The sequence below is a fragment of the Tachysurus fulvidraco genome, chromosome 7, assembly GCF_022655615.1.
Source record: "Tachysurus fulvidraco isolate hzauxx_2018 chromosome 7, HZAU_PFXX_2.0, whole genome shotgun sequence".
Classification (NCBI taxonomy): Eukaryota; Metazoa; Chordata; class Actinopteri; order Siluriformes; family Bagridae; genus Tachysurus; species Tachysurus fulvidraco.
The window spans coordinates 15,989,555-16,014,554 of record NC_062524.1 but is presented as its reverse complement, the minus strand read 5'-3'; the positions used below and the strand labels follow the sequence as shown (position 1 = coordinate 16,014,554).

The following is a 25,000-nucleotide window of genomic DNA, read 5'->3' as shown; positions in this document are numbered from 1 at the left end:
CCTGGATCGCATAGTCCTCCGAGTGCAAAGGACCGACCCACGCCGAGCAGACAAGGTGTACATCACACAAGCAGTGAGCAAAGACCAAGAGGCAGACTATAACCCAGATGAAACCTTCGAGATTAGTCCAAAACTCTTGACACAAGTACAGATTCTCAAAACCCCTCTTAATTTAATACAAATTCTTGAATCCCACAAGACTGGTGGTCAAAACTCAGATGACCCTAGACTTGTTCTCTCCAAAGACCAATTTCTGTACCACTTGAAACATTCTGACAAACATCTGCAGACTATATTTGAAGATGCAGGCATGAGGTGGCTTCTGTTTCTGGCTGGATATGACATAGACAACAGGTACAACATCCATAGGAAAACTTGGTTCTGCACAACTGATGAGCCGAACCAGCACGACCAAATGTCCAGGGATCCTGAGACACTGTGTGAAGGCCACAATACGGTCAAGCTAGAGGTGAAATCCACAGAAGATGGCTACGCAAGAATCATTTGGAGTGGTTTACCGAAGAACATCATTCAAATGAACACTACTGTTGTTCTTTTTACTAGCGACACGTCTAACGAGCTCGAGAGGTTCACAGAAATAGGAGGTCAATCTTCAGGATCCTATGACACCTACTTGGGGCTGAAGCACGGGATTCATCCACGTCTGGTCACGTTAAATCTTGCTTTCGAGTACGGTTTCATCGGACTCCGTTACGCATTCATATGGAGAGGGCCACAGTTTGATGAAGCAAACAGAGCGATTCCTACAGACATTACTGGCTACAATGCAAGCCTTCAACTTTACACCACAGATGGCTACGCGTGTGCTCGGATATACATCAGAAAGTCTTTCACTGATTGGAAAAGTGAGTTTGCCAACTCATGGGTGTCATTTTATACCAGCGATCAAGATCTGGACCACAAGTATAAACACTATCAGTGGGTCACCAATTTTAACAAGGCTGATAACAATGAAGAATATCTAATCTATGAGTACAAGTCATCCATGAGTATTGGACCTGGAGTACAAGCTCGCTTTATGTTCTCTACTGATAAAACCTCATATCGGATTTTCCAGAAATGGTTTTCCGCAACAGTAAAAGCTCGCACGATTCAATGGGAGAGTGTAAATAACTAATGAAAGCATAAGGGTTGAAAAAAACAACAACTAATTTTTGGAAATTCTTTAGTGTTTTGGAAACTAATTATCAGAGGTGGGAGTAAGTGACACATGTGCAAGTCACAAGTAAGTCTCAAGTCATGAATGTCAAGTCAAAGTCAAGTCGAGTCTCTTTTTTAATATTTGTCAAGCAAGTCTCAAGTCTCAAATTTGCCACTTAAGTCTGACTCGAGTCAAGTCATATGTCTCGAGTCCCCCATCTCTGCTAATTAGCATCTGATGAAAACATTTTGATATGATAAACAGAATATTTACAATTCTTTATTTTTTAAAATTAAAATGTGTTTTAATTGTCAATGTATAAAATAATAATAAAAAAAATTACCACAGCACTTAAAATGTTTTGATTATTTTCCTGGAACTGCAGATGTGACTGTGTTTAGTGCTACAGTGAGTAAGTATAAGACATTTTCACTGACATTCCACATTAAATGTAAAGAAAAATTCATAAAACATATATGGTGTTGTTTAATGCTAAAACACAGGTGTTTTATTCAGTTATTTATACACTTTATAAGTCACTGTTCTGTTGTGAAGGTAAATGTGTAAATTTGACATGATGTAAAATATTAGTTTGAATCAAAAGATTTAACTGGATATAAAATGTTTTGTCATGTGGCTAGTAATAAAAAGTTAAAAAGCCTAAATTTGAAATCTTTAGTTGACAGTAAATTTGTTGCAATTTAATGTTTACTTGATTTCAGTTGTGTTTGTTTTTTGTTTTGTGCAGTTTTAAAATACAATCATGGTTATCCTTCAGATGTTTACAATAAAACAAGATAATTGCCTGCACAATTAATTAATTAATTAATTAATTTATTTATTTATTTATTACAAACAAGGTAAACAGCACCTGAGACACATTTGCTGTTTTAAATTTCTAGAGGTACAGTTAAAAAAAAATTCTCTACTTATTTGTAGTTAATTAAGAGAAAGTTCAAATTTAATTTCATCTGATGAAGGATTTTTGATATTATAAACAGTGGATCTTTTTGCAGTTTTTCTCCTCCTATTGTATTTAATTATAAGGTTCAAATCCTTCATTTTGGTGACCTTTTATGCACTAATTTGTGCTGGATTAGCTTGTCTGCTGGTATCTTAACGAGCACGCTTTTTGATGCACCTAAATTATTTACTGCATTGTTGTCAGATTGCTTCCTCATGTACCACCTTTGTCAGTCCATACACAGTTCATACACAAAAATGTGCGCACCTTTAAGCAAACTTTGAGACGTGCGTACGCACATTCTGGAGATAAAGGGAATTGGCGACACAGATGGTGAGGTAGTTAACTGAAGTTAGATTGTAGAATATTCATGTGAGAAGAACGATTATAAGAATTAATGACATTAAATTTTCACTCCATTTCATACGTTATATTCACATTATCATTATTATGTGCCGATTGTTCTAGTAAAATCCAAACGTAATTCAAAATTTATTAAAAATAAAATAATAATAATAATAATATTAATAATAATAATAATCAGCGCTACTCCGTCCAGGGTGCATCCTGCCTTGATGCCCAATGACGCCTGAGGATAGGCACAGGCTCCCCGTGACCCGAGTAGTTCGGATAAGCGGTAGAAGATGAATGAATGAATGAATGAATGAATGAATGAATAATCAGCGCTGCCTTACAGTCACATTGTCCACAACGGGAGCGCAGGAGGTGATGGCGCGTCTACATGTCATACAGAATAGCATGAAATACCCTTTTATTAGAGAACTGCAGAACACAGTGTAAAAACAAAATATTTTCCTTAATGTACATATAATCATAAAATATCAAAGTCTGCAAATACTGTCATGAAGCACAATCGCTACTCATCATCTGTCCTAACTATTACGGTGTTCATTACAAAACCGTCATGAAGAAGTATGTACTCACTATAACATTTTCGTCTTAAATTTTCGCCCACAAATTAATTCTGTGATTTTGTCAAGGTGTTAACGATCAGTCTAATTGCTAGAAACTTACAAATCCTCCAGTGACCAGGGTATGTAATGCTTCATGATGGCACTGCTGGAGGATTACGCCAATGGGAGAATAAGGAGAGAACGAGTTTTCAGGGACCATGATGATTTCCTGGCCCATTATGATGACTGGCTAATAAGCCGATTTTAGATTCCATAGAGCTGTGCTCTTAGATATATGTGTTGAATTGGGTCCAGTATTAGAGAGGGAAACATGCCGGAACCATGCCATCCCAGTCCAAATACAAGTCCTCACCACTCGGGGGTTCTTGGCAACCGGCTGTTTCCAGCGGGAATTGGGAGACAGGTAAATTATTTATATAAAAATAATATAAGTGATCCTCAACTTTGTGTCTAAAACCTTTTCGTATATGAAATAATTCTATTGGAATCGATCATCTCACCCTATAGGTCTGGTAGATCACAGCCGTCCCTGAGTGCCATAATAACTGTCGTTTTGAATGGTATACTTAATATGGGTAGTCGATACAACAGGTGCGAGAACAGGCCGAAATTAAAATGAAATTTTGCAGCAATGTCTGGTTTCCCAAATGTAATCGGTGCAATTGACTGCGTTCATGTTGCTATAAGGGCACCATCTGAAAATGAATTTGCTTATGTTAACAGAAAGCATGTGCATCCTATTAATGTGCAAATCATGTGTGACTCCAACATGACCCTCACAAACATTGTGGCACGCTGGCCTGGTTCAACACATGATTCCTTTATCTTGACACATAACAGCGTAGGGAACAGACTAAATGCAGGCGCAGTACGTGATGGCTGGCTTCTTGGTGAGCTTAACAATATTAAAAAGTAGAAAATGTAACAATCTTGTTTTTAATATAATTATAACAATGTTGCTTATATATATATATATATATATATATATATATATATATATATATGTATATATATATATATATATATATATATATATATATATATGACCTGCAGGCGACAGTGGCTACCCCTGAGACGCTGGTTCCTCACCCCATTTTTAAACACTCAGAGCGCAGAGGAAACTCATTATAATAAGGTCCACTCTCGTGCCCGCGCAGTGATTTGCATTGACTATTTATGGTTAAAAATGGGATTTGAGGCTGGTTCACGTACGCACATCTGTGGGTGATCTGTGATTTATAAAAGGAACATTGCTTACACGTGTGCGTACGCACGGTTTTATAAATCGGAATATTTTTTTTGGCGTAAGCCATTTTTGGCTTTTGGGCGTACGTAAACTTTTAATAGGGATCCTACGCACAGTTTTATAAATGACACCCCTGTACTTTACTTCGCTATTTAAATTGATGTCAACTTTCAATTTTACGCCACTACATTTCCTAGATAAAATGTATACTTTTACTCCGTTATATTTCCACTAAGCATCTTCGTTACTCGTTACTACAAAATAAAATCAAAAGAAATGTGTGTGACTGTAATAAGGGAGGTTTGGGGGAATCACTGCTCCTAGATTGCATTACGCACGTACGCACGCTCTACGGAGAAGCACAGGCACGCGCAGCGTGCACGCGCGGTCAGAGCTGGAGGCATTTATCTATAACGTTAATCGGCGGAAAGCCGCAAAGACGGCAACCAAAAGCAGTGAAATGTCACTATTCTTATTACCAGAGTTGATAGCACAAACAAAATATTAATGCAATATCGATACTAAATAAAAATAACATTTATTGATTTGGTCTTTGTCTTGTGAATATTTTTATATTAATGACTGCATTCATTGGACACACTGTTTGTAGAGAATGCACACATACATGAACTGATTTGATTCAAGACTGGCATCATTACATCATGCATAAAATTTTGGTGTCCACGTTTGCCATTTAATAATACCATAACTTTTGGCTTACTATGTAGTCATATAATATATAATATTAAACTCTTCTTGTTTTATATTCTCACTGAGGGCTAAAGCCCCTAAAGATGAAACCCTAGAACCGCCCCTCATCTTACGCCTACAAAAAATCACTGAAATTTTACTTTTTACATTTGCTTTTGATACTTAAGTACAGTAAATATCAGATACTTTAAGACTTTTACTCGGGTAATATTCTAAAAGGTGACTTTCACTTCTACCAAAGTCTTTTTCTAGTACGATACTTGTACTTTTACTCAAGTATTGCTTTCTAGTACTTTATACAACACTGATATATATGTAACCCCTCCCCCATTATTCAGAGAAGATGCTTCACCGTTGCTTTGAAAAGTGTTTCGCGAGAACTGTCTATGAACTGCACGCGCGGCACACGCACGCGCGCACCCCCCCCCCCCACACACACACACAGCTACAGCTACAATAATGTATCATATTAATTTGAATCAGCAACCCAGAAGATTTGTCACAAGCATTGATTAAAACAATGATGACAATAATCACATGGAAAAAACCGACTTAAATTCTGGACCTTTGGCTGTGTGTGTGTGTGTGTGGGGGTGTGTGTGTGTGTGTGTGTGTGTGTGTGGGGGGGGGGTTCGTTATTCTTTAACCTAGTCTGTTGACAGATTGATAAACAAATCAGTGTCACCACGTGACCGTGTTTCCTGTTATTGGGTCGTTTTCCCCAATTTTTTTTCCAAGTTATGCAACGTTTTGGAGCGAAAAAGAAGTCTAGAACCGTGGAAGTCTATACCGAGCTGCTGATCACAGTGTTCTTCATCCCGAGAGTGAGGTATGTGTTACTTCTACTATAACCATTCTTACAGTATATACAGTATATTTTTCATTTATATTTTTTTTCTTTTTTTTTTTCAATTATAAAAATAGATGCATACTTTTGTTTGATGCCATTTATTCAGGTTTGTTACACAGTAAACACAGTAAGTTTACACAGTAGTAAGAGTTCAGTTATACGGTATTGTTCTAGTATTAATAGTAGTTAGGAACAGTATTAGTTGGACTAGTATAGTAGCAGAAGTCTAGTATAAGTTGTTTTAAGTAAGTTATTTTTATTATCTCACTGTTACACAGTTTATTTTATTCACATTCTGGCATACTGGGCACAATTGCATTTCCAGTATTTAGCAGACACCATTATCCAGGGTGACTTACTTTATCTAATTTTTTTAAAATACAACTGAGCAATTGAGGGTTAAGGGCCTTGCTCAAGGGGCCCAACAGTGGAAGCTTGGTGGACCTGAGATCAAACTCACAACCTTCCGAATGGCTCAACTTCTTAACCACTAGGCCACAACATCACACAGCATTAGTCAAGTAGCATGATGTTTATTTTTTGGAGCCAATAGAGGAGTTTGTAGTAGGTTAGAAAAAGCTTCTTACCGACTGGTTGAACGATTGATTAATAATGTACATTCAGCTGTTTGCATTTAATTAGGGAGAGTTTTGAAAGCATGCCTTTAAAACAAACTGTTAATTCTGCACTAATTATTGTTATTAGCCTAATAACAGAGATGAGGGCTTTAAGTCATATGACTTGACTCAAGTCAGACTTAAGTTGCAGAATGGAGACTTGAAACTTGCTTGACAAATATTTAAAAAGACTTGACTTGGCTTTGACTTGACGTTCATGACTTGAGGCTTACTTTTGACCTGCATTTGTGTGACTTACTCCCACCAACACATAATAATGAAATACATTGGGAAGAAAACAGGACCAACCATAGTTCTGATTATGACATTTGAAAAAGGTCAACTACAGTTTTGATATGGGATGCTGTTAGTTAGTCCAAAGCATCATCAGTCTTTGGCCAATTTTTCACTGGAGTCCAATAATTATTATTTATCCCCTAACCATGTTATTAGTAATTCTCTGCTTTCTCATTTTTGTAGATTTAAAATGGAGAGGCACCGACTGCTTTGCGGTTTCCTTTTCTACCTAATCTTAACCAGTGCTGTTGCCATCCAGACCCTGAGAAATATTAAAGACTTAAAAAACACAACAACTTCTATGAAAGAATTCCCACGACACGGCCTCATGCTTCTGCACTGGTTCGCTAGCACTGTTGACATTGATTCAGGTGAAGAGATGCAACTTACTTTTGATCCAGGACAAGGCAGCTATGGATTGCACTGCTATGAAAATACCGATAAAAGAGCACCTTTTGACTCTTCTGAAAGTCTTTATTACTCTTTGGGTGACCTCGATCGAGGAAGCGCTCGAATGCTACCGTTTTATGTTATGCAAGATTTCCACCATGCAGGAGAATCACCTCAGAAAAACATAGACAGAGTCCTGGTTCAAGTTCAGAAGAGCAACCAAAGAAAAGTAGAGAAAGTGTATATGACAGAGTACCAGGGCCGAGGAAGGAGCTATGATCCAGACCAGACCTATGAGATCAGTGTTCAGCTTCTGATTCAAATTCGAGCACTTGGTATGGATATAGCATGTGAAGCAAATGATCCTAGGCTAGACTTTAGCCTGTGTGAATTCTTGAATCATCAACAAAAAGCTGCCAAAGTATTAATGTTATATCCCCAGGTTCCAGGTCTTGAGTGGTTTCTGACTCTGGCTGGTTACAACATTGACTCAAGAACCAATATATTTTTACAAGCATCATTCTGCACAATGAACCAAACCACTAATCCTAATGATAATTGCTCTCCACCATCCAATGGTATCAGTGACGTCATGCACAACAAAGTAGAACTAGAGGTGAAATCCACTTCAGGAGGGTATGCAAAGATCACTTGGAGCGGAATACCGGAGAATGTTGCAAGAATGAAGCTTAAAATAGGCATTTATAAAGGCAGAACCAACACTGAACCATTAAAGGAGTATCCACTGAATGGTAGAACATATGGATCCATAGACACTAGCGTACCTCTAAATCCTGGGCTTCATGTACAGCTTTTACAAAGTGAAAAGATACCTTACTACTTTTTTTTCGGGACAACATACTATACGATGATCTGGAAAGGTCCAGAGCTTGACGAAGCCAACAGGATTCCTCCGGTAAATATCCGAGGTTATCAGAGCAGCCTACAGATCTACACTAAAGATGGCTATGCCTGTGCCAGACTCTACATCAGGAAGACCTTCACGAGCTGGAAAAATGCGTTCAACAACGCTTGGGTGGGAATCTATACTACAAAGACAGAGGATAATGCAAAATATAAAGAGTATGAATGGTGTAAAAATTTTGAGAAGAGTTCAGATGTTGAGTGCACTTTGGATTATGAGATTTATCAGTATGAGTCCAGTGTCCATATTGGCCCCGGAGTCCAGGCTCGATTTATGTTGACCTCACATTATGGTAGTGAGAAAGCTAGAACTGTAGCCTGGGAGGAATAATAAGTCTTAAGATAATAGCTGGATAATGTTGGCTAAACCTTTAGCATTTGTGTCTTTTAAACAGTCATAGACCTTCTAGGCTTACAAAGACATATATGCTTGTCTCTTAAAAAAAGCTCAGATTTCTAGTCTTTTTTAGTCCAACCATCACAATCCAAGTGAGTATTTAAAATGGCTAAATTTCGCTTACTAGAATTTCTATTTTACCCTCAAAAATATTCAACATGTAAACAATAAAACAACTCAGAAGCAACGCAGCCTAAATGATGTTATTTATAATAATAATTTAAACACTATCTAAAATACTAGGGCTAAATTGTCAACCATTAAACATAGCCAGGTTACTAGGACTAGGTATTTTGATCATTTGTATTTTTGGATGTATACACAGCCTGCAGATCAGAGCTAGTTTTTCTAGATCCTGATTTGTTTGCCCAATTTTTTTCTGAACATGAACATATTTTTGTCAGTTATATGCAGAGATGGGGGACTCAAGTCGCTAATTTGAGACTTGAGACTTGCTTGACAAATATTAAAAAAAGACTCGACTTGACTTTGACTCGACTTTCATGACTTGAGACTTGACTCGGACTTGAGTTAAATGACCCAGAGATGGGGGACTCGACTTGACTCGAGTCAGACTTAAGTCGCAAATTTTAGACTTGCTTGACAAATATTAAAAAAGACTCGACTTGACTCTGACTTGACATTTATGACTTGAGACTTGCACATGTGACTTAATCCCACCTCTGGTTATATGTGTTTCTGTCCTTACTTATAACCAGTGGCTTTCTCAATATCTAATGTAGACATTTCAGGTCAAATTAAGAGTGAGTCTAGAACTAGACTTAGCATGTTTTTTAAAACTGAGCTAATCCATCTACAGAATTCTTATGCAATGTGCTTTGCAATATTAACCAATAAATTATATTCACTCCAAGAACACAGTTTTATAGCCTTAGATTTCATGCCAGGAGTTTGGGAATAAACACCAAAATGAAACCATTCACCTGATGCCTGTTAAAAACTGACCTTAAAAACTAATACATGATAACATCAGCTGATTTGTTAGTCATTTCTGCTGTAGAACCATCATCTATTTCTAAAAAGAATTCTTGCTGAAATGTTTATGTTCATGTCCATTTTATTAGCATGTATAGATAATAATAGCAACGTCTCAGTTTACACCACTTACATACATTAATTACTTTCTATTCTTTTGATAAACATCATTTGATATGACATTTATATTACTGCTGGTACCAAAAAAAATCTATAAAATGAGCTTTGTTTTGTGATTAGCTTCCATCACTCTTCAGGAAACAGGAGTTGATTTCCACGCCACACTAAACACGACGCATAACGTCTCAAACGACTTCTTTACCCTTGTTTAATTAACACGAAACTCATTAGAGCGCATTACAAACTCATTACAGATACCCAGCACACATTATGCTGACATTCTGACTAAATTAGCTTTTTAGCAGAGGGATAATTTGTTCATTAAGCATTTTACCCGTAGACTTCCTGATTGATTTATAGCTAACTAATGCAGTCATCTAAGTGTCACTTCAGAGGTATATCTGATCGAGGTCTGTTCTCAGGATGTCAGAAGTGTTTTATACAAAACAATATAAAAATGTCAACCAGGTCCCTACGATGGTGCAGCTAAGATTCTAATCTGATGTAATGCGGTAAACTAAACTTTTACACAGCAGCACATGGTCATGGAAATGTCCCTGAATTTGGCACTGGAACATTTTTATACAGAATTAAAATAAAACAGAATAGAACGGGGGGCATAGAAGCCTTTATTATCACCACATATACATTACAGCACAGTGGAATTCTTTTCTTTACATACTGAGGAGGTTGGGGTCAGAGTGCAGGGGCAGCTATGATACAGTACCCCTGGAGCAGAGAGGGTTGAGGGCTTTGCTCAAGGGCTCAGCAGTGGCAGCTTGGCTGTGCTGGGCCTTGAACCCCAATCCTCTGATCAACAACCCAGAGCCTTAACCAGTTGAGACACCACTGCCCCTAAACAAAGGGTTTTCGCATATCCCAGGTTATTATGAGCCTGGGGTTAGAGCGCAGGGTCAGCCATTGTGCAGCACCCCTGGAATAGGTAAGGTTAAGGACCTTGCTCAAGAACCCAATGTTGATGTCTCAGCAGCTTGTGGGCTTGAACCCCGACCTTCTGATCAGGAACCCAGCGCCTTAACCACAACCATTGTTAATCACAACCATCGAGGCGTATTCACTCCAAAGGCTTTCTCAGAATGTCCAAAATGAAAAAAGACAAGCATTGATATTTTTAAGAATAATTTATTGCCAGTAGTAAAGCGATTAAGCTAGTGGCAGTATTAAAAAACAAAACAAAAAGAACAAATCATAAACAAGACCGAAACATTGCTCACACACGAGCGCTTGCTTGAAAAAGTCACGAGTCCACACTTGATCTCGCAATATAAATATACCAGGTCTCGTTTGGTTGTTTTTTTTTATCTTGGTGGAAAAATAAAGAAGTTTTAAAAATTTTACAAATAAAAAAACACAAAAAATTAAACTGACATCACGATAATATGCAGGTGCCCGTCAGAGCCGAGCAGGAAGTGTGGACAAGATCACACTTTTTTTTACCACTTTGTATATTTTTTTTATGCAGCAAAAGCTGATAATGACACACTGTTTTGCCCCCCCCCCCGTTCTTTTTTTTGAGAAATAAAAATAAAATATCTACAAAAAACTATTCAACCCTCAAAATCAAGACTGTACAGTACCATTTACATTACAAATGAATGAGCATTTGTAATAATAATAAAAAAAACAGATTGCATGGTTTTCTCTATACAAATACAGACAACTATCGCTTTGAAATGACACTTTTCTTCTTCTTCTTCTTACTCTTCTTTTTTCTTTCATGAACAAGACGCTGTGAACTTTATATCATCAGACATGATGTGAAGGCAGATACACAAATGTACACACTCAGGTCCACACGACTCCTACTGAAATTAGCTGCTGTGCTCCAGAGGAGAAACTATCCTTAAATATGTCCATGTGTAAGAGAATTTATTGTGTGGTCGTACATTTTGTGTGTGTGTGTGTGTGTGTGTTTGTGTGTGTGTGTGACTACGATAGTTTCCTGCATAAGGTTTAATTTTCAGGCACTTTTTGTTTTCTGTTCTTTATGGATCCAGTGTCAGACTTCGGTGTGTTGTTGTGGTTGTTGTTGTGCTTGCGGTGCTACGATGAGCCGTCGGAATTGCGCGCCGTCCTCGGCACCACTCTCACAGTCGCTCATGGGCGCCTCTGACTCTTCCACATCCGAGCATGACACCGTGGATGCGTACAGAGACAGTGAAACGTCGTCAGCCGCGATGCTGCCGCTTTTCGGCACCTCCGGGTCGGATGAAGGGTACTGGTGGTGCGGGAGGTAATGGCTGAGCGTGTAGAGTTGGGGCAAAGGGGGCCGCTGGCGTACCCACGATCCTCCGGGACTAGAGGGTGCGGGGCCGAGCGTGTCGTATTGTGCGGGTGGAGGTGGAGGAGGAGGAAGGTCGTCATGGGCGTGGAAGTCATCAGGTGGAGGCGGGAAATCACTCTCGATGTCGTAACCACCCGCGTAATAGTCTGTGTCTAGCAAGGCGGGGTCGTTGTACAGGGTGGGTGGAGATTCCACCACCTCATACTGAGGAAACTCCTGGATTCCAGGAAGCTGAACACTCGGCATCCAATCAGATGTGTCCCAATGATACCCTATAAGACAAAAGGACAAACATCAACCACCTTATAACGGCATGGTGTCACAGTAATTTTGTTATTTATATAATTCAACACTTTTAATGCATTTTCAGTTCAACTAATTCATAGCGTCTTAAACGGTGTCACAGTTATTTTGTTATTTATGTAATTCGACACTTTTAACACATTTTCAGTTCAACTAATTCATATCGTTTTAAAGGTTAGAATCCATTAGCCTCATTAGATTTATTAGCAATACGTTTAAACTCATTCTGAGACAGAATTATATTAGGACCGGATCTACTGTTATGCAAATTTACTGGACAACGTGGAATAGTTTGTTCTATTTGGATTTGAATTAGCTGAACTGAACTAAATTCCTGCAAGAGACAAACCGTTTTAAATCAGAGCTTAATAAACAAAATCAACAAAAACATACATTTGAACATCATGCAGCAAAATTAACCAAATCTCAATGCACGGTTAACATTTCAGAAAAGATACACACATTATAGACAACACAAAAAATAAATCGAAATAAAACGCTGATGCAAGGATTCAGAACGTCTTACTGTATAAGTTTTCTATTAAAAATTGGCTATACAAAGTACTGTGTTATGATAAAAACAGTAGTAAGAATAACAATAAAAAACTATTTAAAAAATAGCATATGGTTAAAGTTAATAGCATAACATAGTTACGAAGAACACGTTAGCATGATTTAATTTTTGTGTTAGATTTCGTTTCATTTTCTGACATCAAAGTGTCCCCCCCCCCCCCTTTTCTTCTCTCACAGCACTGCATGCAGGTTTAGGGGGAAATCACAGGGCTTCAGGCAAAAACACGGAAAATTATTCAATTCACCTCTCGGGTTCTTGAGCTCATGAGACGGGAGTGACTCTTTAGATGAAAGCAAGCAGCAGATACAGAGAAAAGAAACGGTTAAATATTAAAATCTACACAGAGAGGAGGTACAAAAAGAAGGATATGTGTATATATATATACGTGTATATATATATATATATATATATATATATATATATATATATATATATATATATGTATATATGTATGTATATATGTATATATATATATATATATACACACACATGTATATATATATATATATATGTATATGTATATATATATATATATATATATATATATATATATATATATATATACACATATATATATATATACATATATATGAGCAGGGCTAGTCTCTAGGACCACAGGCATGCCGTTTGTTTCATCAGACGTGTCTCAGATGTTGCATCATATTTTTGACTGAGCACGAAAAAAAAAGTGCAATATTCGTAATCGAATAATACCTCCGCGCAATATTGCTAATCAAACGTGAAGCCTTTTTACTGATGAGACACGGCGGATTTAATCAACACAGCATCCATGCATCTGTTTTAATCTCCCACACAACACTACACTCATGGAGAATCGAACACACGGTACCTGGTGTCTCCACCGAGCCAGCCGCCGAGCTGACCAGGTGGATTACAGTCACTATGGAGGCTTCAGGGAAGGGAAGGAATAGGACGAAGGGATGAATGGATGGAGGAAGGGAGCAGATGAGAGAGAGCGTAATGTTAGTGTGAGGAACATGGAGAGTTAAGAGAACTACGATGACATGATGACGATACTACCGTGACCCTCGACCTTCCCCAAATCTAGTTCCTTTCCTGACGCTTTCGGACCGACGTATTTGATACTGAACTGATAGCGAGTGGTAAGAGTTATGGAGGAATGTTTGTATTGTGTGTTGTTTTTGTAAAATGGAGGAAGACATCACTAGAGAAGGAGATGGTGAGGACTTGGATTAATGTTGCATTCAAAGTATTTCAGTAGTCGAGGCGGCATGAGCTCGGTATTACACACTTTTTAGCCATTGTGGGTTCAGCCTACAAACTAGAACCAAACATGGCAGCCTTCATGTAATCAGCTCACATTTTGAGTTATAATTTTGAAAAGTATTTACAAAATGGTGCTTTATTTATTTACTGTTAATCCAAGTGTAGTGTTGAGGAGTTTCAAAGTTTAGGTGAGTGCAGCAATGTTATGGAAATGAAACATTATTATGTTATCTGGAACAGAATGAAAGCTAAAGCTCTTTAAATGCTACTTGGTTTAAAATTTGGTAAAACAATAATATGACACATATCTCTAGTCTAAAGACCCTTCTCAACCTCCCAGGGACATGGCTAGAAGGACACCATGCGACTACAATCTACACGCTCTGATGAAGCACTAAAATTCACAGAGCTGTGTCTTTACAGGCCTGAGTCTGGTTCCTATCTGCACCAGGTTCTAGATATATCATGGTAGAGTTGTGACAAAGAACAAAGACTCAATGCTTTTAGGTTGATGGTGACATACATCGGAGGTACTGATGTTTCCACTGACATTGACAGTACAGTGCGGTACGAGCAGAAGGAAGGATTGGGATTAGGGGATTCTCAAGGATAAAAAAGGGAAAGTCTATTCGGTTCCAGGTGGAAACAGGAATTGGCTTGGGCAGACCAAAAAAAAAAAAAATTTGAAATTATTTTTATTGTACCACTGAGGACTTCAACTATCCGTGGCAGCTTGGATTAAAAAAATAGGCATAAAAAAGTGAAACAGAAAATGCAGTAGACAAATTAACCAAATGATCACAAAGTCAAACATTTGATGGAAAATTAGCTTCTTTTTTATGCCCTGAGAATTACACCAGGCCTTTTCGTGAGGCGATCCCTTCCTTCTCTGTGTCACCATGTTTGACTTACGAGTTTAGCTAAAACCTTGCCCTGCGTCTTTGGTGCGGTTTGATCCAAATGGGTGCTATAGTTCCAAAGCAGCGAGTTAAAGAGGAAAGAGAAACATAACACAACAACATGACCCTCAAAACCTTTACTCAAAGTTACAAAAAGCAAAAGAATGAAGGAAAGAAAGAAAGAAAGAAAGAAAGAAAGAAAGAAAGAAAGAACGAGGTTGGTTAGTATTCATGCTAATGCTAACAACACTAAGGTGCTTTGATGGAAATGATAAAACTGTAGATCACGAAAGACGTTCAGTTTGCTGTAAACATCAACAACAACAAGAAGTGCATACAATCTTTTTGGTTACAAATATGGTTAACAGAAAAAAAGCACACAAAGCTAACTTACTAGCCCACAAGCTATGCCACATATTAACAAGCAAATTTAGAATTCATTAATGATATAATTCACTAGAAGATGCTAACACCAGTAATGACAATGCGGGCAAATTAGCATTTAGCCATGGTCACATTTTCCATCTGAAATGGTTAAAGATATATCCTAGGTAGTTAGCTTTGTGTAAGGTAGCCTCTTTTTGGTAAAGTATTCGTATGATTTAACTTCATTTAAATATATATAAATATTCAGATTTTATACATGAGAACTATCGTCAAAAATTAGCAAGCGATTTAGGTATGCATATAGAACAGTTATATTTACTTAAGATCTAAAGCTTCTGCAAATTATAAAACTGTTAAGAAGGACATACATCAGCTCATGATCGATGCAAATGATGCTAACTGCTAAACAATCCAGTACTAGTTAGCACAAAACACACATACCGTTGTCGTCACAGGACTCGGACTGAAACGAGCTGAGTGACTGCACCTCAGACATGCTGCCCCGGGCATTATATGTGTGACATGTGCCGTCCTCTACTGCCTTCTTACTGAAACACGGGTCCAGATCTACGACTTTAGCTACAAGTAAACAAGAAAAATGCTCAGGATGAGCATGCAGCTACTTTCAATAAAAAGAAACAATAAGGAAAATGGAAATAGAATGTCAATTCTACCCTTACCGTCATAATCATAGTCCCAGCTGGGTTTCTGAATTGAGTCGCTGTCTGAGGCAGAGTTGGAGGGTGGTGGCGGGGGCAGGTTCGGGGCTACACTGCAAACAGCAACAGCCTTGCGGTGCCCATGACCTACAGGGTCAGGGTTGAATGTGCTGAACTCTGTGTGCTCAGGGACCGTCGAGCCTTCAAATGAGCTGCGGTCCAGGTTATTCCGAGAGTCACTCGGCACGCTGGGAGTGTACGAGATGGGTCGCACGGGCACTTGGGGTGGCACGTCAGAGTAGACGTTCCTGCCCAACTTGGAGTCGTAATATGGATGCTGCAGGAAGGATGACAGGTGCTTGTCATCTTCAGGTGACTGGGGCTTGGCACGTCGGCATACACGCTTACGGATAACGACAAATAGCAGAGCCATGACGAAGATAACTGCAACAAAGACAGCAATGCCGATAATCTCTTCCAGCCCAATGTTCCAGGATGTAGAGACCACATGGTTGCTGATCTGGGCATATTGCTCACAGTGGTGGCCTCCATAGCCAAGGGAGCAGTTGCAGTTGTATGAGCCATACGTGTTCTGGCATTGGCCACCGTTGGTGCATGGGTTTTTCAAGCACTCGTCCACATCTTTCAGGCACCTGGCCATGCATACAGACATTTAGTAAATGTATACCAATAAATAGACATACCAATACAAATGATGTCTTGTTTCTACTACTGAAAATACCTTCAAAATCAACGACAGGAGAAAAGTCCCTGTTTACCACATACCTGTCTCCTTGGAAGCCAGACTCGCACTCGCACACCGGGCCATCTAGGCTGCCGATGCACCGGCCGTTGTTCTTGCAGGGGTTCTCTGTGCAGTACGGACCAAGCTGACACCTGTCACACATCCAAGACAAATTTAAAGCACAAGCAAGAGCGGGAACTACCATACCAACTTGTTAAGTCCTACGAGTCAAATCACTAACCATGCGTTACCCAACTAGAACTTTTGCAACTTCAGATTTATCAGAAATTTTCATTTCAGGTCAAATTTATAATTTATAAGCTCAACAGTCATTTATTTTATTGCAAGAGAGTTCCTTGCTGTCCTACATCAAGCTGGCAACATGGTCTAATCTGACCACGTAGGCCACATGGTCATATAATGGCCAAATCCAGCCAAAGATGAAATGAATGAGAATGCTTGTACCAAGAATTGTTTGCTATCTTGCTCTATAGACGCTTGTAGTAGAGAGGTCCTACAAACATCACAAAAGATCACAGGGGAAGTCTTTTGTTTTGGACAGAGTCCCTCTTTAAGGAGTTTTGTGGGACACCCACTCTTGCTCACACCCAGAAAAATTCTAACCAGTCCCACCTGCTGCATTATCAGTCACTATACAAAAATGAAAACAACTACAGAGCCTATAAAACTAAATTTTACGTAAAATGTGTATGTTCGGTGGCACAATGACTTAGTGGTTAGCATGTTTGCCTCACACCTCCAGGGTTGGGGGTTCGATTCCCGCCTCCGCCTTGTGTGTTTGCATGTTCTCCCCGTGCCTCGGGGGTTTCCTCTGGGTACTCCGTTTTCCACCCCCGGTCCAAAGACTTGCATGAAAGGTTGACTGGCATCTCTGGGAAAATTGTCCATAGTGTGTGATTGCGTGAGTGAATGAGTGTGTGTGTGCCCTGCGATGGGTTGGCACTCTGTCCAAGGTGTATCCTACCTTGATGCCCGATGACGCCTGAGAAAGGCACAGGCTCCCCATGACCCGAGAAGTTCGGATAAGCGGTAGAAAATGAATGAATGAATGTGTATGTTCTTGGTCTCTTACCACTGGCCGGAGTACTGGCCTCGGCACTGGCAGTAGAAGTCATCTCCACGTGGCACGCAGGTTCCACCATAAAGACAGGGATTAGATGAGCAGGGACTAATACTAACCTCACAGTGGCTGCCCATAAACATACCACTGCACTTACAGAAATAACCTACAACAAAAACAGAGCAAAAAGTGTGGACATTAGTTTTAGTAAAACGGAAGGAATTAGTTTGTTAGATGGGTTTTGTTGCCACAAACATTGCAAAACTATATATACTTTGACATAACTAGCTAGCCAGCCTTAGTACTAATAGTGCCCTAGACCCCATACCTCCATTGGGCAGCTCAGTGCAGGTTCCCCCGTTGGCACAGGGCTCGCTGTTACAGCCTGATACCCGAGGAGGTGGGTTACAACCAGGCACAGCTTCCACAAGGTCCTCCAGAACTGAGTGGGTGCTACGAGGCTGTGGTCTCAGTGGCAGCTCACGTCCGTTCAAAACAACGTCCTGCAGGCAGCCCCTCAGACCATTGGCCACACCTGTCTGCCACACATGCCCACCGAAGAAGACGCTGGTGTCGAGGTTGAGTGTGCGAAGGTTGCCCTGTGCTTTGCCTGAGGCAGTGTGTGTTCGGTCAAGTACCAGACGAGCATAGTTGCCATCCACCTCGAGCAAAACTGTGTGCCATTCACCATCATTCACTAATGGGATGTGGATTGAGACGACACCAGGCCCACTGCCACAGTCAAACTTGTACTGCAGACGTCCATTCACAATCTACACACACACACACACACACACACACACACACACACACACACACACACACACACACACACACAATGATATACAGGTTAAAATATAATTCCATTCATTTAATACATCCAATACACAACTGAAGGTATGCACAGATCCTGCTGCAAGTTTGAGCCAACAAATATGATTCGCAAATTACAAACGTTACCATGTCAACACCATTAAAAAGGCTTTTCAGTTGTACAGCTGCTTATTGACACAGTGCTAACTAATTAGCTAAGCTTAAGATAGATAGATAGATAGATAGATAGAACGGGACATAGAAGGCTTATTATCGCCACATGTACATAACAGCACAGTGGAATTCTTTTCTTCACATACCCCCACTGAGGAGGTTGGGGTCAGAGTGCAGGGGCAGCTATGATACAGCACCCCTGGAGCAGGGAGGGTTGAGGGCCTTGCTCAAGGGCCCAGCAGTGGCAGCTTGGCTGTGCTGGGCCTTGAACCCCGATCATCCGATCAACAACCCAGAGCCTTAACCAGTTGGGCCACCACTGCCTCTAAGTTCTCGACCCAGCAATATAGCCAAAATAATGTTGGTAATGTGTTGTATTAAAAAAACAGTTTTGAAGTTTTAAAGTTTGATGGTAAGCTATTCAACTAGTCTTAATATGGCACAAAACGTGTGTTTAAAACCTTTCACAGGCTAAATAACGTATGATGCAAGATGTGTGTGTGGTTGGGTTGGGGGATTATAACATTCTCATAGGCTAAATGTAGCATAGAGTAGCTGTGTGTGTGTAAGGCAAAAATAGCATGATGCTGTAATGAGGATAGAATAGCTGATGAGAGTCTGTCTCTCTCTGTGTGTGCTGGAAAGGAATCTGTGAGAAACCTCTCTCTCTCACCCTCTCACACCACCAAAATAACCTGCTCTCTGTGTTCTGTTGAGACCCCTGAGGCGGCCATATAGAGGAAACGATGGGCAGAGTGTGGGAGAAATGGGAGAAGTGAAAGTGGCAGACTTGAGAGAATAAGAGAGATTGGAGGTTTTCCTACATGCTTTGTGGGAAAACCGGCAATATTAAAGCTACACCAAATGACTGATGTTTATTGTTGCGTATAGTTTTAATAAAAAAGAGGCCTCTGCCTGTTACATTCAGCAAAGAAGGTGCAGCCTTTTCACTAATCGCTATGAGAAGGATGGAATGAAGTTGTGGCCACTTTGTCCTTTAAGGTGGTGTGTCTGGGTGTGTGTGTGTCTGTGTGTGTGTTCACCTCCAGGATGCTGTAATCAGTACCCTTGGCGTACATAATAGTAGCATGGTCAGAGAATGTACGCAGCCTGAGAGAGAGATTCATCTCTTCCTTATTGTCATTCTCCATCAGCCTGTAGCGCACGTAGCCGTTCCCGGTCAATGTCAGAGCGCGACCTTCTAAAATACACACAGATACACACTCGGTTATAATGATGCGTATTAGATTTATTTATACAGTGAATTATGCCGAGGTGTTGTGAGAGTATGTCCTTACCTGAACATTGTCCATGTTTCTCGTCTGAACATATGCAGCTGAACGTGGTGTGTGTCGAGTCTTCTACACACTCCGTACCCTCGGGACATGGGTTCCCTACACATAGCTTGCTCAGCTCAGAGCACTCAGCACCTTCAACCATAGACAAAATATAAATCAAATCGATGCAAATACTAACTTACAGTGTATTAATATGCAACCAGAGGAAGTGCAGAGTGTGTGTTACCACGGCAGAGGCAGTCAGCGGTCCTTGTGTGGCGCGGAGTGACGAAGCTGAGCCTCGCTGTGCTGTACGTTGCCATAGCACCAGTCACCAAGGTCACCATTTCCTGGCAGTGACGAGCTGGACAGTCCAAACGAGGGCAAAGTTTGTTGCCCACACGAACAATCTTCACTCCTGTTATCTCCTCAATAGTGCTAGCGGAGGCATTCAGCTTCCTTAGCACCACTTCCTGTGCCTGCTCCGGACTTCCTGTCTTGTCAAGCGCAAGAAGCACTTCCAGATCGCTGTGATCAGGCTGCAGGCTGACGAGCTGCACGTCGCTGCGCCGTACACCCGCTGTGTTACGCAAAGCCCGAGCGAAATTGCGCCAATGCTCACCAATGAACTCTTCAGGTGCGATGTTGCCCAGGCGGATGCTCACGAGATTAACGAGTGCAGGGGCAGGGCGTACATGCGTGGTGACACGTGCCCAAGTTGTGAAGCGACCGTCTGTTACAGTGGCGTTGAGCGAGTAGCGACCGGAGTCAAGGGCACCCAGAGCCACAAGTCGTCCATCAGCAGGTGAGACGGAGAAGAGGGCAGAATTGTCTGAAGGCGCCGGATCAGGGCTGATGCCATAGGTAAGAGTGTCGTGTACATCATGGTCAGTGGCATGGATTTTCCCTAGCACTCCACCTCCCACGTACTCAGCCGTTGTCGTGGTGACAAAAACGTCAAGCGGAAGGATGACCGGAGGGTGGATGCTCTCCTCGATCAGACGAACAAACACCATGGCGGAGGAGGAGAGCGGCGGCCGGCCGGAGTCAGACACCTGAAACACCACAGAGAAAATTCCAGAGTTGATCAATGACTCAGAGTCACCATTGAGTCACTTACAAGGTAAATAAATTGAAACTTGACTTTGAGTCACTGGAAAAGATTGTGATTCAGAATCACTTGAGTCTTTAAGGAAATAATATCCAAAGAAGACAAGAGAGAGGCAGAGAGATATTCCGAAGCTCCACTGAGTCACAGAAGAAATTCAACTTTTCTGAAAAATGAGCCACAGTTTAGAATACATTTTCCGCACCGCATCGTATTATAAGGCGGATGCTAAAACTTACAGTCTACAAAAATAAGGTAACGGAAGCAAAACAGTGATTTTAGTTGAACTTTATTCTGCTATTTAACAACACACAAATTATTTATTAATCAATCTTCACCCACAAATCCATCAAAGTCCTCATCTACTGTGTCTTCTTAACTTGGAGCAGTTCATTTTCTTGCTTCCTCCACTTCTGAACCATAGATTCATTGATGTTGAATTATTTCACAGCTGTTCTATTCCCATTTACAACTGTGTAACTGATAGCCTGTAGTTTTAATTGTGCCTCGTAAGCGTCTGATTTTTATTGGCGGATGGCAAACCAACTTAAGGTGCATTTAACGCCACCTACTGGACTGGAGTGTGGAGCGCATAATGGTTAGGAAGAAACAAATGTTGTTTTGCAACATACCGGTAGTATACCTACTGGAGGCGTGGCGGAGGTAAGTGTACGTACTGTACGTATTACGTAATGTTCTCTGATTGGTTTATCGCTGCCAGCATTCATAGTGTATGTATTACCTCCCTGTGTCAGGGGGAAATGGTCCGACAGTCAATCAAGCGGAGCGCTTACCAAAGTCGCACAACAACTTTTTTACAGATTTTGGAACTCGGTGCACACATAAGGCGCACCGGATTATTAGGCGCACGGCCGATTTTTGAGAAAATTTAAGGCTCTTAGGTGTGCCTTATAGTGCGGAAAATACTGTAACTCATTTCTCACCGATGAGTGATTGAAAAACCGATTGTTAAGACAGTACTAAGACAGCAACACTTTCAAGAGTTGAGTGTGAACTTTTAACATTTGATGAACAGATCTTGTTTAAGCATCGGCGTTGTGAAGTCGGTCTGTTGCTCGCTCGTTCTAACACACCTGCCTGAGCTCCTACTGAGAATTCCATCACGGTTAGTGTTTACCGTAGATTTCTGCTGCCAGCACAGACGTTTATCAAGCTTTTCTTCTGTCAGCGTAAACTGGGAGTGAGACTGTTCAGAATGTGTAGAAGCAGCTGAAGCTTTAGCAGCAGTAATTGTCTTCGAGGTGGATCATTACAGCGCTCTTGGCAGCAGCAGCAGAGGAACAAATCAATATCACGGCACACCGAGGAAACGGAGTGTTTGTGTGTTTGTGTCGGCAGCTTTGAACACCTCGATACACACTGCACTTTAAAGCATTCTCAGAATTCTGACTGAATAGCTTTATTCACATCAACATCTCAGTTTTATAGATAATCACCAATAATGTTGAAATCATGGGCTGGACAAATAAAAAAAGGAATAAATATGTGATTAATAGCCTGCTATTCTGTCCCACCTGAATCTCCAAAACGTAGTTGTCCTTGTTTTGGCGACTCAGCGTGCCAATGGACACCAGCGCTCCCTGAGACGTGATGTCATATGTGTGGTCCTCGTTTCCGCTGACAATGGAGAACGAAAACGGCGGCCCGTTGTGTGAGGCGTCTCGGTCCGATACGCTTAGCTGGAGGACACTGGTCCCGACCGGACGGTTCTCCTAGAAATGAAACACACACTGTGACTCACATACAGAATCTACAGGGGTTTATTTTATTTTCAGGTGAATATCCAAGTAACTGGAGTAACAGGATTTAAGAGTCCATGACCAAATTCAGGTAGAATTTAGGTTCATTGATTTGTTGAGACAAAAGATTGTGAATTACATGCTGAGTAATTTACAGAGAGAACGAGAAAGCGGGTCGCTGCTCATTAAGGTTTTAATCCAGACCCAGCTCTGAGTAATTAAAGAGATAAATCAAAAATTTCAGTCAATCAAATTAGAAAATAAGGTCTGAGGTTCGACACGAGTCACGTACAAAGGTGACGGATTCAATATAGCAAGTAAATTACGATTTAGATTTCACCTGGACGGCGGAGAACCAGAGAGAGAGAGAGAGAGAGAGAGAGAGAGAGAGAGAGAGAGAGAGAGAGAGAGAGGGGGGGTGAGAGAGAGAGATAAAGAGAGGTGGGAGAGAGAGAGAGAGAGAGAGAGAGAGAGAGAGAGAGAGAGAGAGAGAGAGAAAGAGAGGTGGGAGAGAGAGAGAGAGAGAGAAAGAGAGAGAGAGGTGGGGGGAGAGAGAGAGTGAGACAGACAGACAGACAGAGAGAAAATTCAGATTCACAACTGAATCACTTAAAGGACAAACAAATCATTTCATGATTCAGAATCATGCAGAATGATTTATGAATCCTAAATAAGACTCTGTAAGTGTTAGACATTGTAAATAGACGTTGCAACTGTTAGTTCCTCAAATGTTCTTCTGTGTGACGTGCTGTGTGTGTGTGTGTGTGTGTGTGTGTGTGTGTGTACCTGGATGATGAGTGTGTAGTTGCTCTGGGAGAACACAGGTGGGTTGTCGTTGATGTCGGATACGTCAATGTTGATTTTGGTGGTGCTAAAATGAGCCGGACTCCCGTTATCAGACGCCCTCACGGTCAAAGTATAACCAGACACCTATACACACACACACACACACACACACACACACACACACACACACACACACACACACACACACACACACACACACAAACACACAGTGTAAGACAATAGTAAATTGTGATGATGGCTGGTGTTTGGCTGATCAAAGGCATGTATGTATGTGTATGTATGTGTGTGTATGTGTGTGCGTGTGTGTGTGCGCGCATACCTTCTCTCTGTCCAGATGCCGTGCGACCTTCACCTCTCCCTTCAAAGGGTCGATAGAGAAAGGGCTTCCTTGGTTGCCACTGACGATGGAGTAACGCACCTGGTTATTGGAAGGTCCATCTGCATCTTCAGCCATGACCTACACACACACACACACACACACACACACACACACACACACACACACACACACACACACACAGTTTAGCCAACCTTGTTAGTATTAAGCGCTGATCTTTAGATGGTCATGTTACCTTGAGGGTGCGGAGACTCACCGTAAGCACCGCCTTGCCCGGTTCGATTCCTTCGCTCACCACGGCTGCATAAACTGACTGGCTGAACACAGGGCTGTTATCGTTTACGTCCGTCACGTTGATACTGACAATAGCCCTGTCGTTTAGAGATGGCGTTTCTCCGTCTGTCGCCTCCACCGTCAGAGAGAACTTGCGGTATAGCTCGTAATCCAGCGGCGTGATCACAAAAATGACACCTGCACAGGCAAGAACCAGAGTCATTCTAATGTCTAGATGAAGCCAGAGTAAAGCTTTTCACACTGGAGTAAGAACCTGTATGTTTTACCTGTGTGTGTGTCCATGCTGAACGCGCCATTCTCATTCCCATCCACGATGGCGTATGAGATCTGAGCTTCTGCATCACGATTAGCCGCGTGTACACGCAGCACCTGTGTTCCCGCCGCAATGTCCTCTGGAATAGTGGCGACGTAATCATGACGCTGGAAGACAGGAGGGTCATCATTCAGGTCCAGCACGGACACGGTGACGGAGCAGACGGTGGAGAGGGGGCGGGGCCAGCCCCGGTCCGTAGCACGGGCTCGAAGAGTGTACGAGGGGTGGAGCTCACGGTTGAGGGGTGTGGCCAAGCGAAGAACACCGGAGTGCTCGTCGATCGAGAAAGCTCCGTTGGCCGAATCCA

At 41.1% G+C, this 25,000-nt stretch overlaps 3 protein-coding genes across 10 annotated transcripts in view; 2 read left to right on the top strand and 1 right to left on the bottom strand.

The window, feature by feature from the left end:
• Positions 1-1,512, top strand: part of LOC113635399 — a 2,504-nt gene extending 992 nt beyond the window's left edge. For both annotated transcript variants that reach the window (XM_027134764.2, XM_027134765.2), the window contains one exon: positions 1-1,512. This exon is cut by the window's left edge and continues 411 nt beyond it. In XM_027134764.2, the coding sequence (XP_026990565.1) occupies positions 1-1,138 (1,138 nt within the window). In that variant the 3' untranslated portion in view covers positions 1,139-1,512.
• A 4,203-nt stretch (positions 1,513-5,715) lies between these two features.
• LOC113635424 lies at positions 5,716-9,370 on the top strand. The gene is made up of 2 exons (XM_027134821.2): positions 5,716-5,847; positions 6,966-9,370. Exons 1-2 carry the CDS (start codon positions 5,759-5,761, stop codon positions 8,425-8,427), a joined length of 1,551 nt encoding a protein of 516 aa, XP_026990622.2. The 5' UTR covers positions 5,716-5,758; the 3' UTR covers positions 8,428-9,370.
• A 1,366-nt stretch (positions 9,371-10,736) lies between these two features.
• fat1a (FAT atypical cadherin 1a) overlaps positions 10,737-25,000 on the bottom strand; it is a 74,223-nt gene continuing 59,959 nt past the window's right edge. For 3 of the 7 annotated variants that reach the window (XM_047816581.1, XM_047816584.1, XM_047816582.1), the window contains 15 exons: positions 24,647-25,000; positions 24,343-24,557; positions 24,069-24,206; positions 23,729-23,872; positions 22,718-22,915; positions 20,322-21,129; positions 20,096-20,227; positions 19,841-19,998; positions 18,139-18,583; positions 17,823-17,976; positions 16,771-16,881; positions 16,006-16,637; positions 15,767-15,904; positions 13,036-13,071; positions 10,737-12,186 (listed from right to left, as the gene is read on the bottom strand). The exon at positions 24,647-25,000 is cut by the window's right edge and continues 30 nt beyond it. In XM_047816581.1, the coding sequence (XP_047672537.1) occupies positions 11,630-12,186; positions 13,036-13,071; positions 15,767-15,904; positions 16,006-16,637; positions 16,771-16,881; positions 17,823-17,976; positions 18,139-18,583; positions 19,841-19,998; positions 20,096-20,227; positions 20,322-21,129; positions 22,718-22,915; positions 23,729-23,872; positions 24,069-24,206; positions 24,343-24,557; positions 24,647-25,000 (4,220 nt within the window). In that variant the 3' untranslated portion in view covers positions 10,737-11,629. Of the gene's footprint in view, positions 12,187-13,035; positions 13,072-13,641; positions 13,702-14,951; positions 15,007-15,766; positions 15,905-16,005; positions 16,638-16,770; positions 16,882-17,822; positions 17,977-18,138; positions 18,584-19,840; positions 19,999-20,095; positions 20,228-20,321; positions 21,130-22,717; positions 22,916-23,728; positions 23,873-24,068; positions 24,207-24,342; positions 24,558-24,646 lie in introns of all 7 variants that reach the window. The other 4 variants (XM_047816583.1, XM_047816585.1, XM_047816587.1 and 1 more) reach the window with 3 other exon arrangements.

Bases quoted from the DNA above. Each gene is read 5' to 3' on its own strand.
- LOC113635424 (XM_027134821.2), top strand. From the start codon at position 5,759: ATGCAACGTTTTGGAGCGAAAAAGAAGTCTAGAACCGTGGAAGTCTAT. The intron at 5,848-6,965 runs GTATGTGTTACT...TCATTTTTGTAG, and splicing joins TTCTTCATCCCGAGAGTGAG to ATTTAAAATGGAGAGGCACC.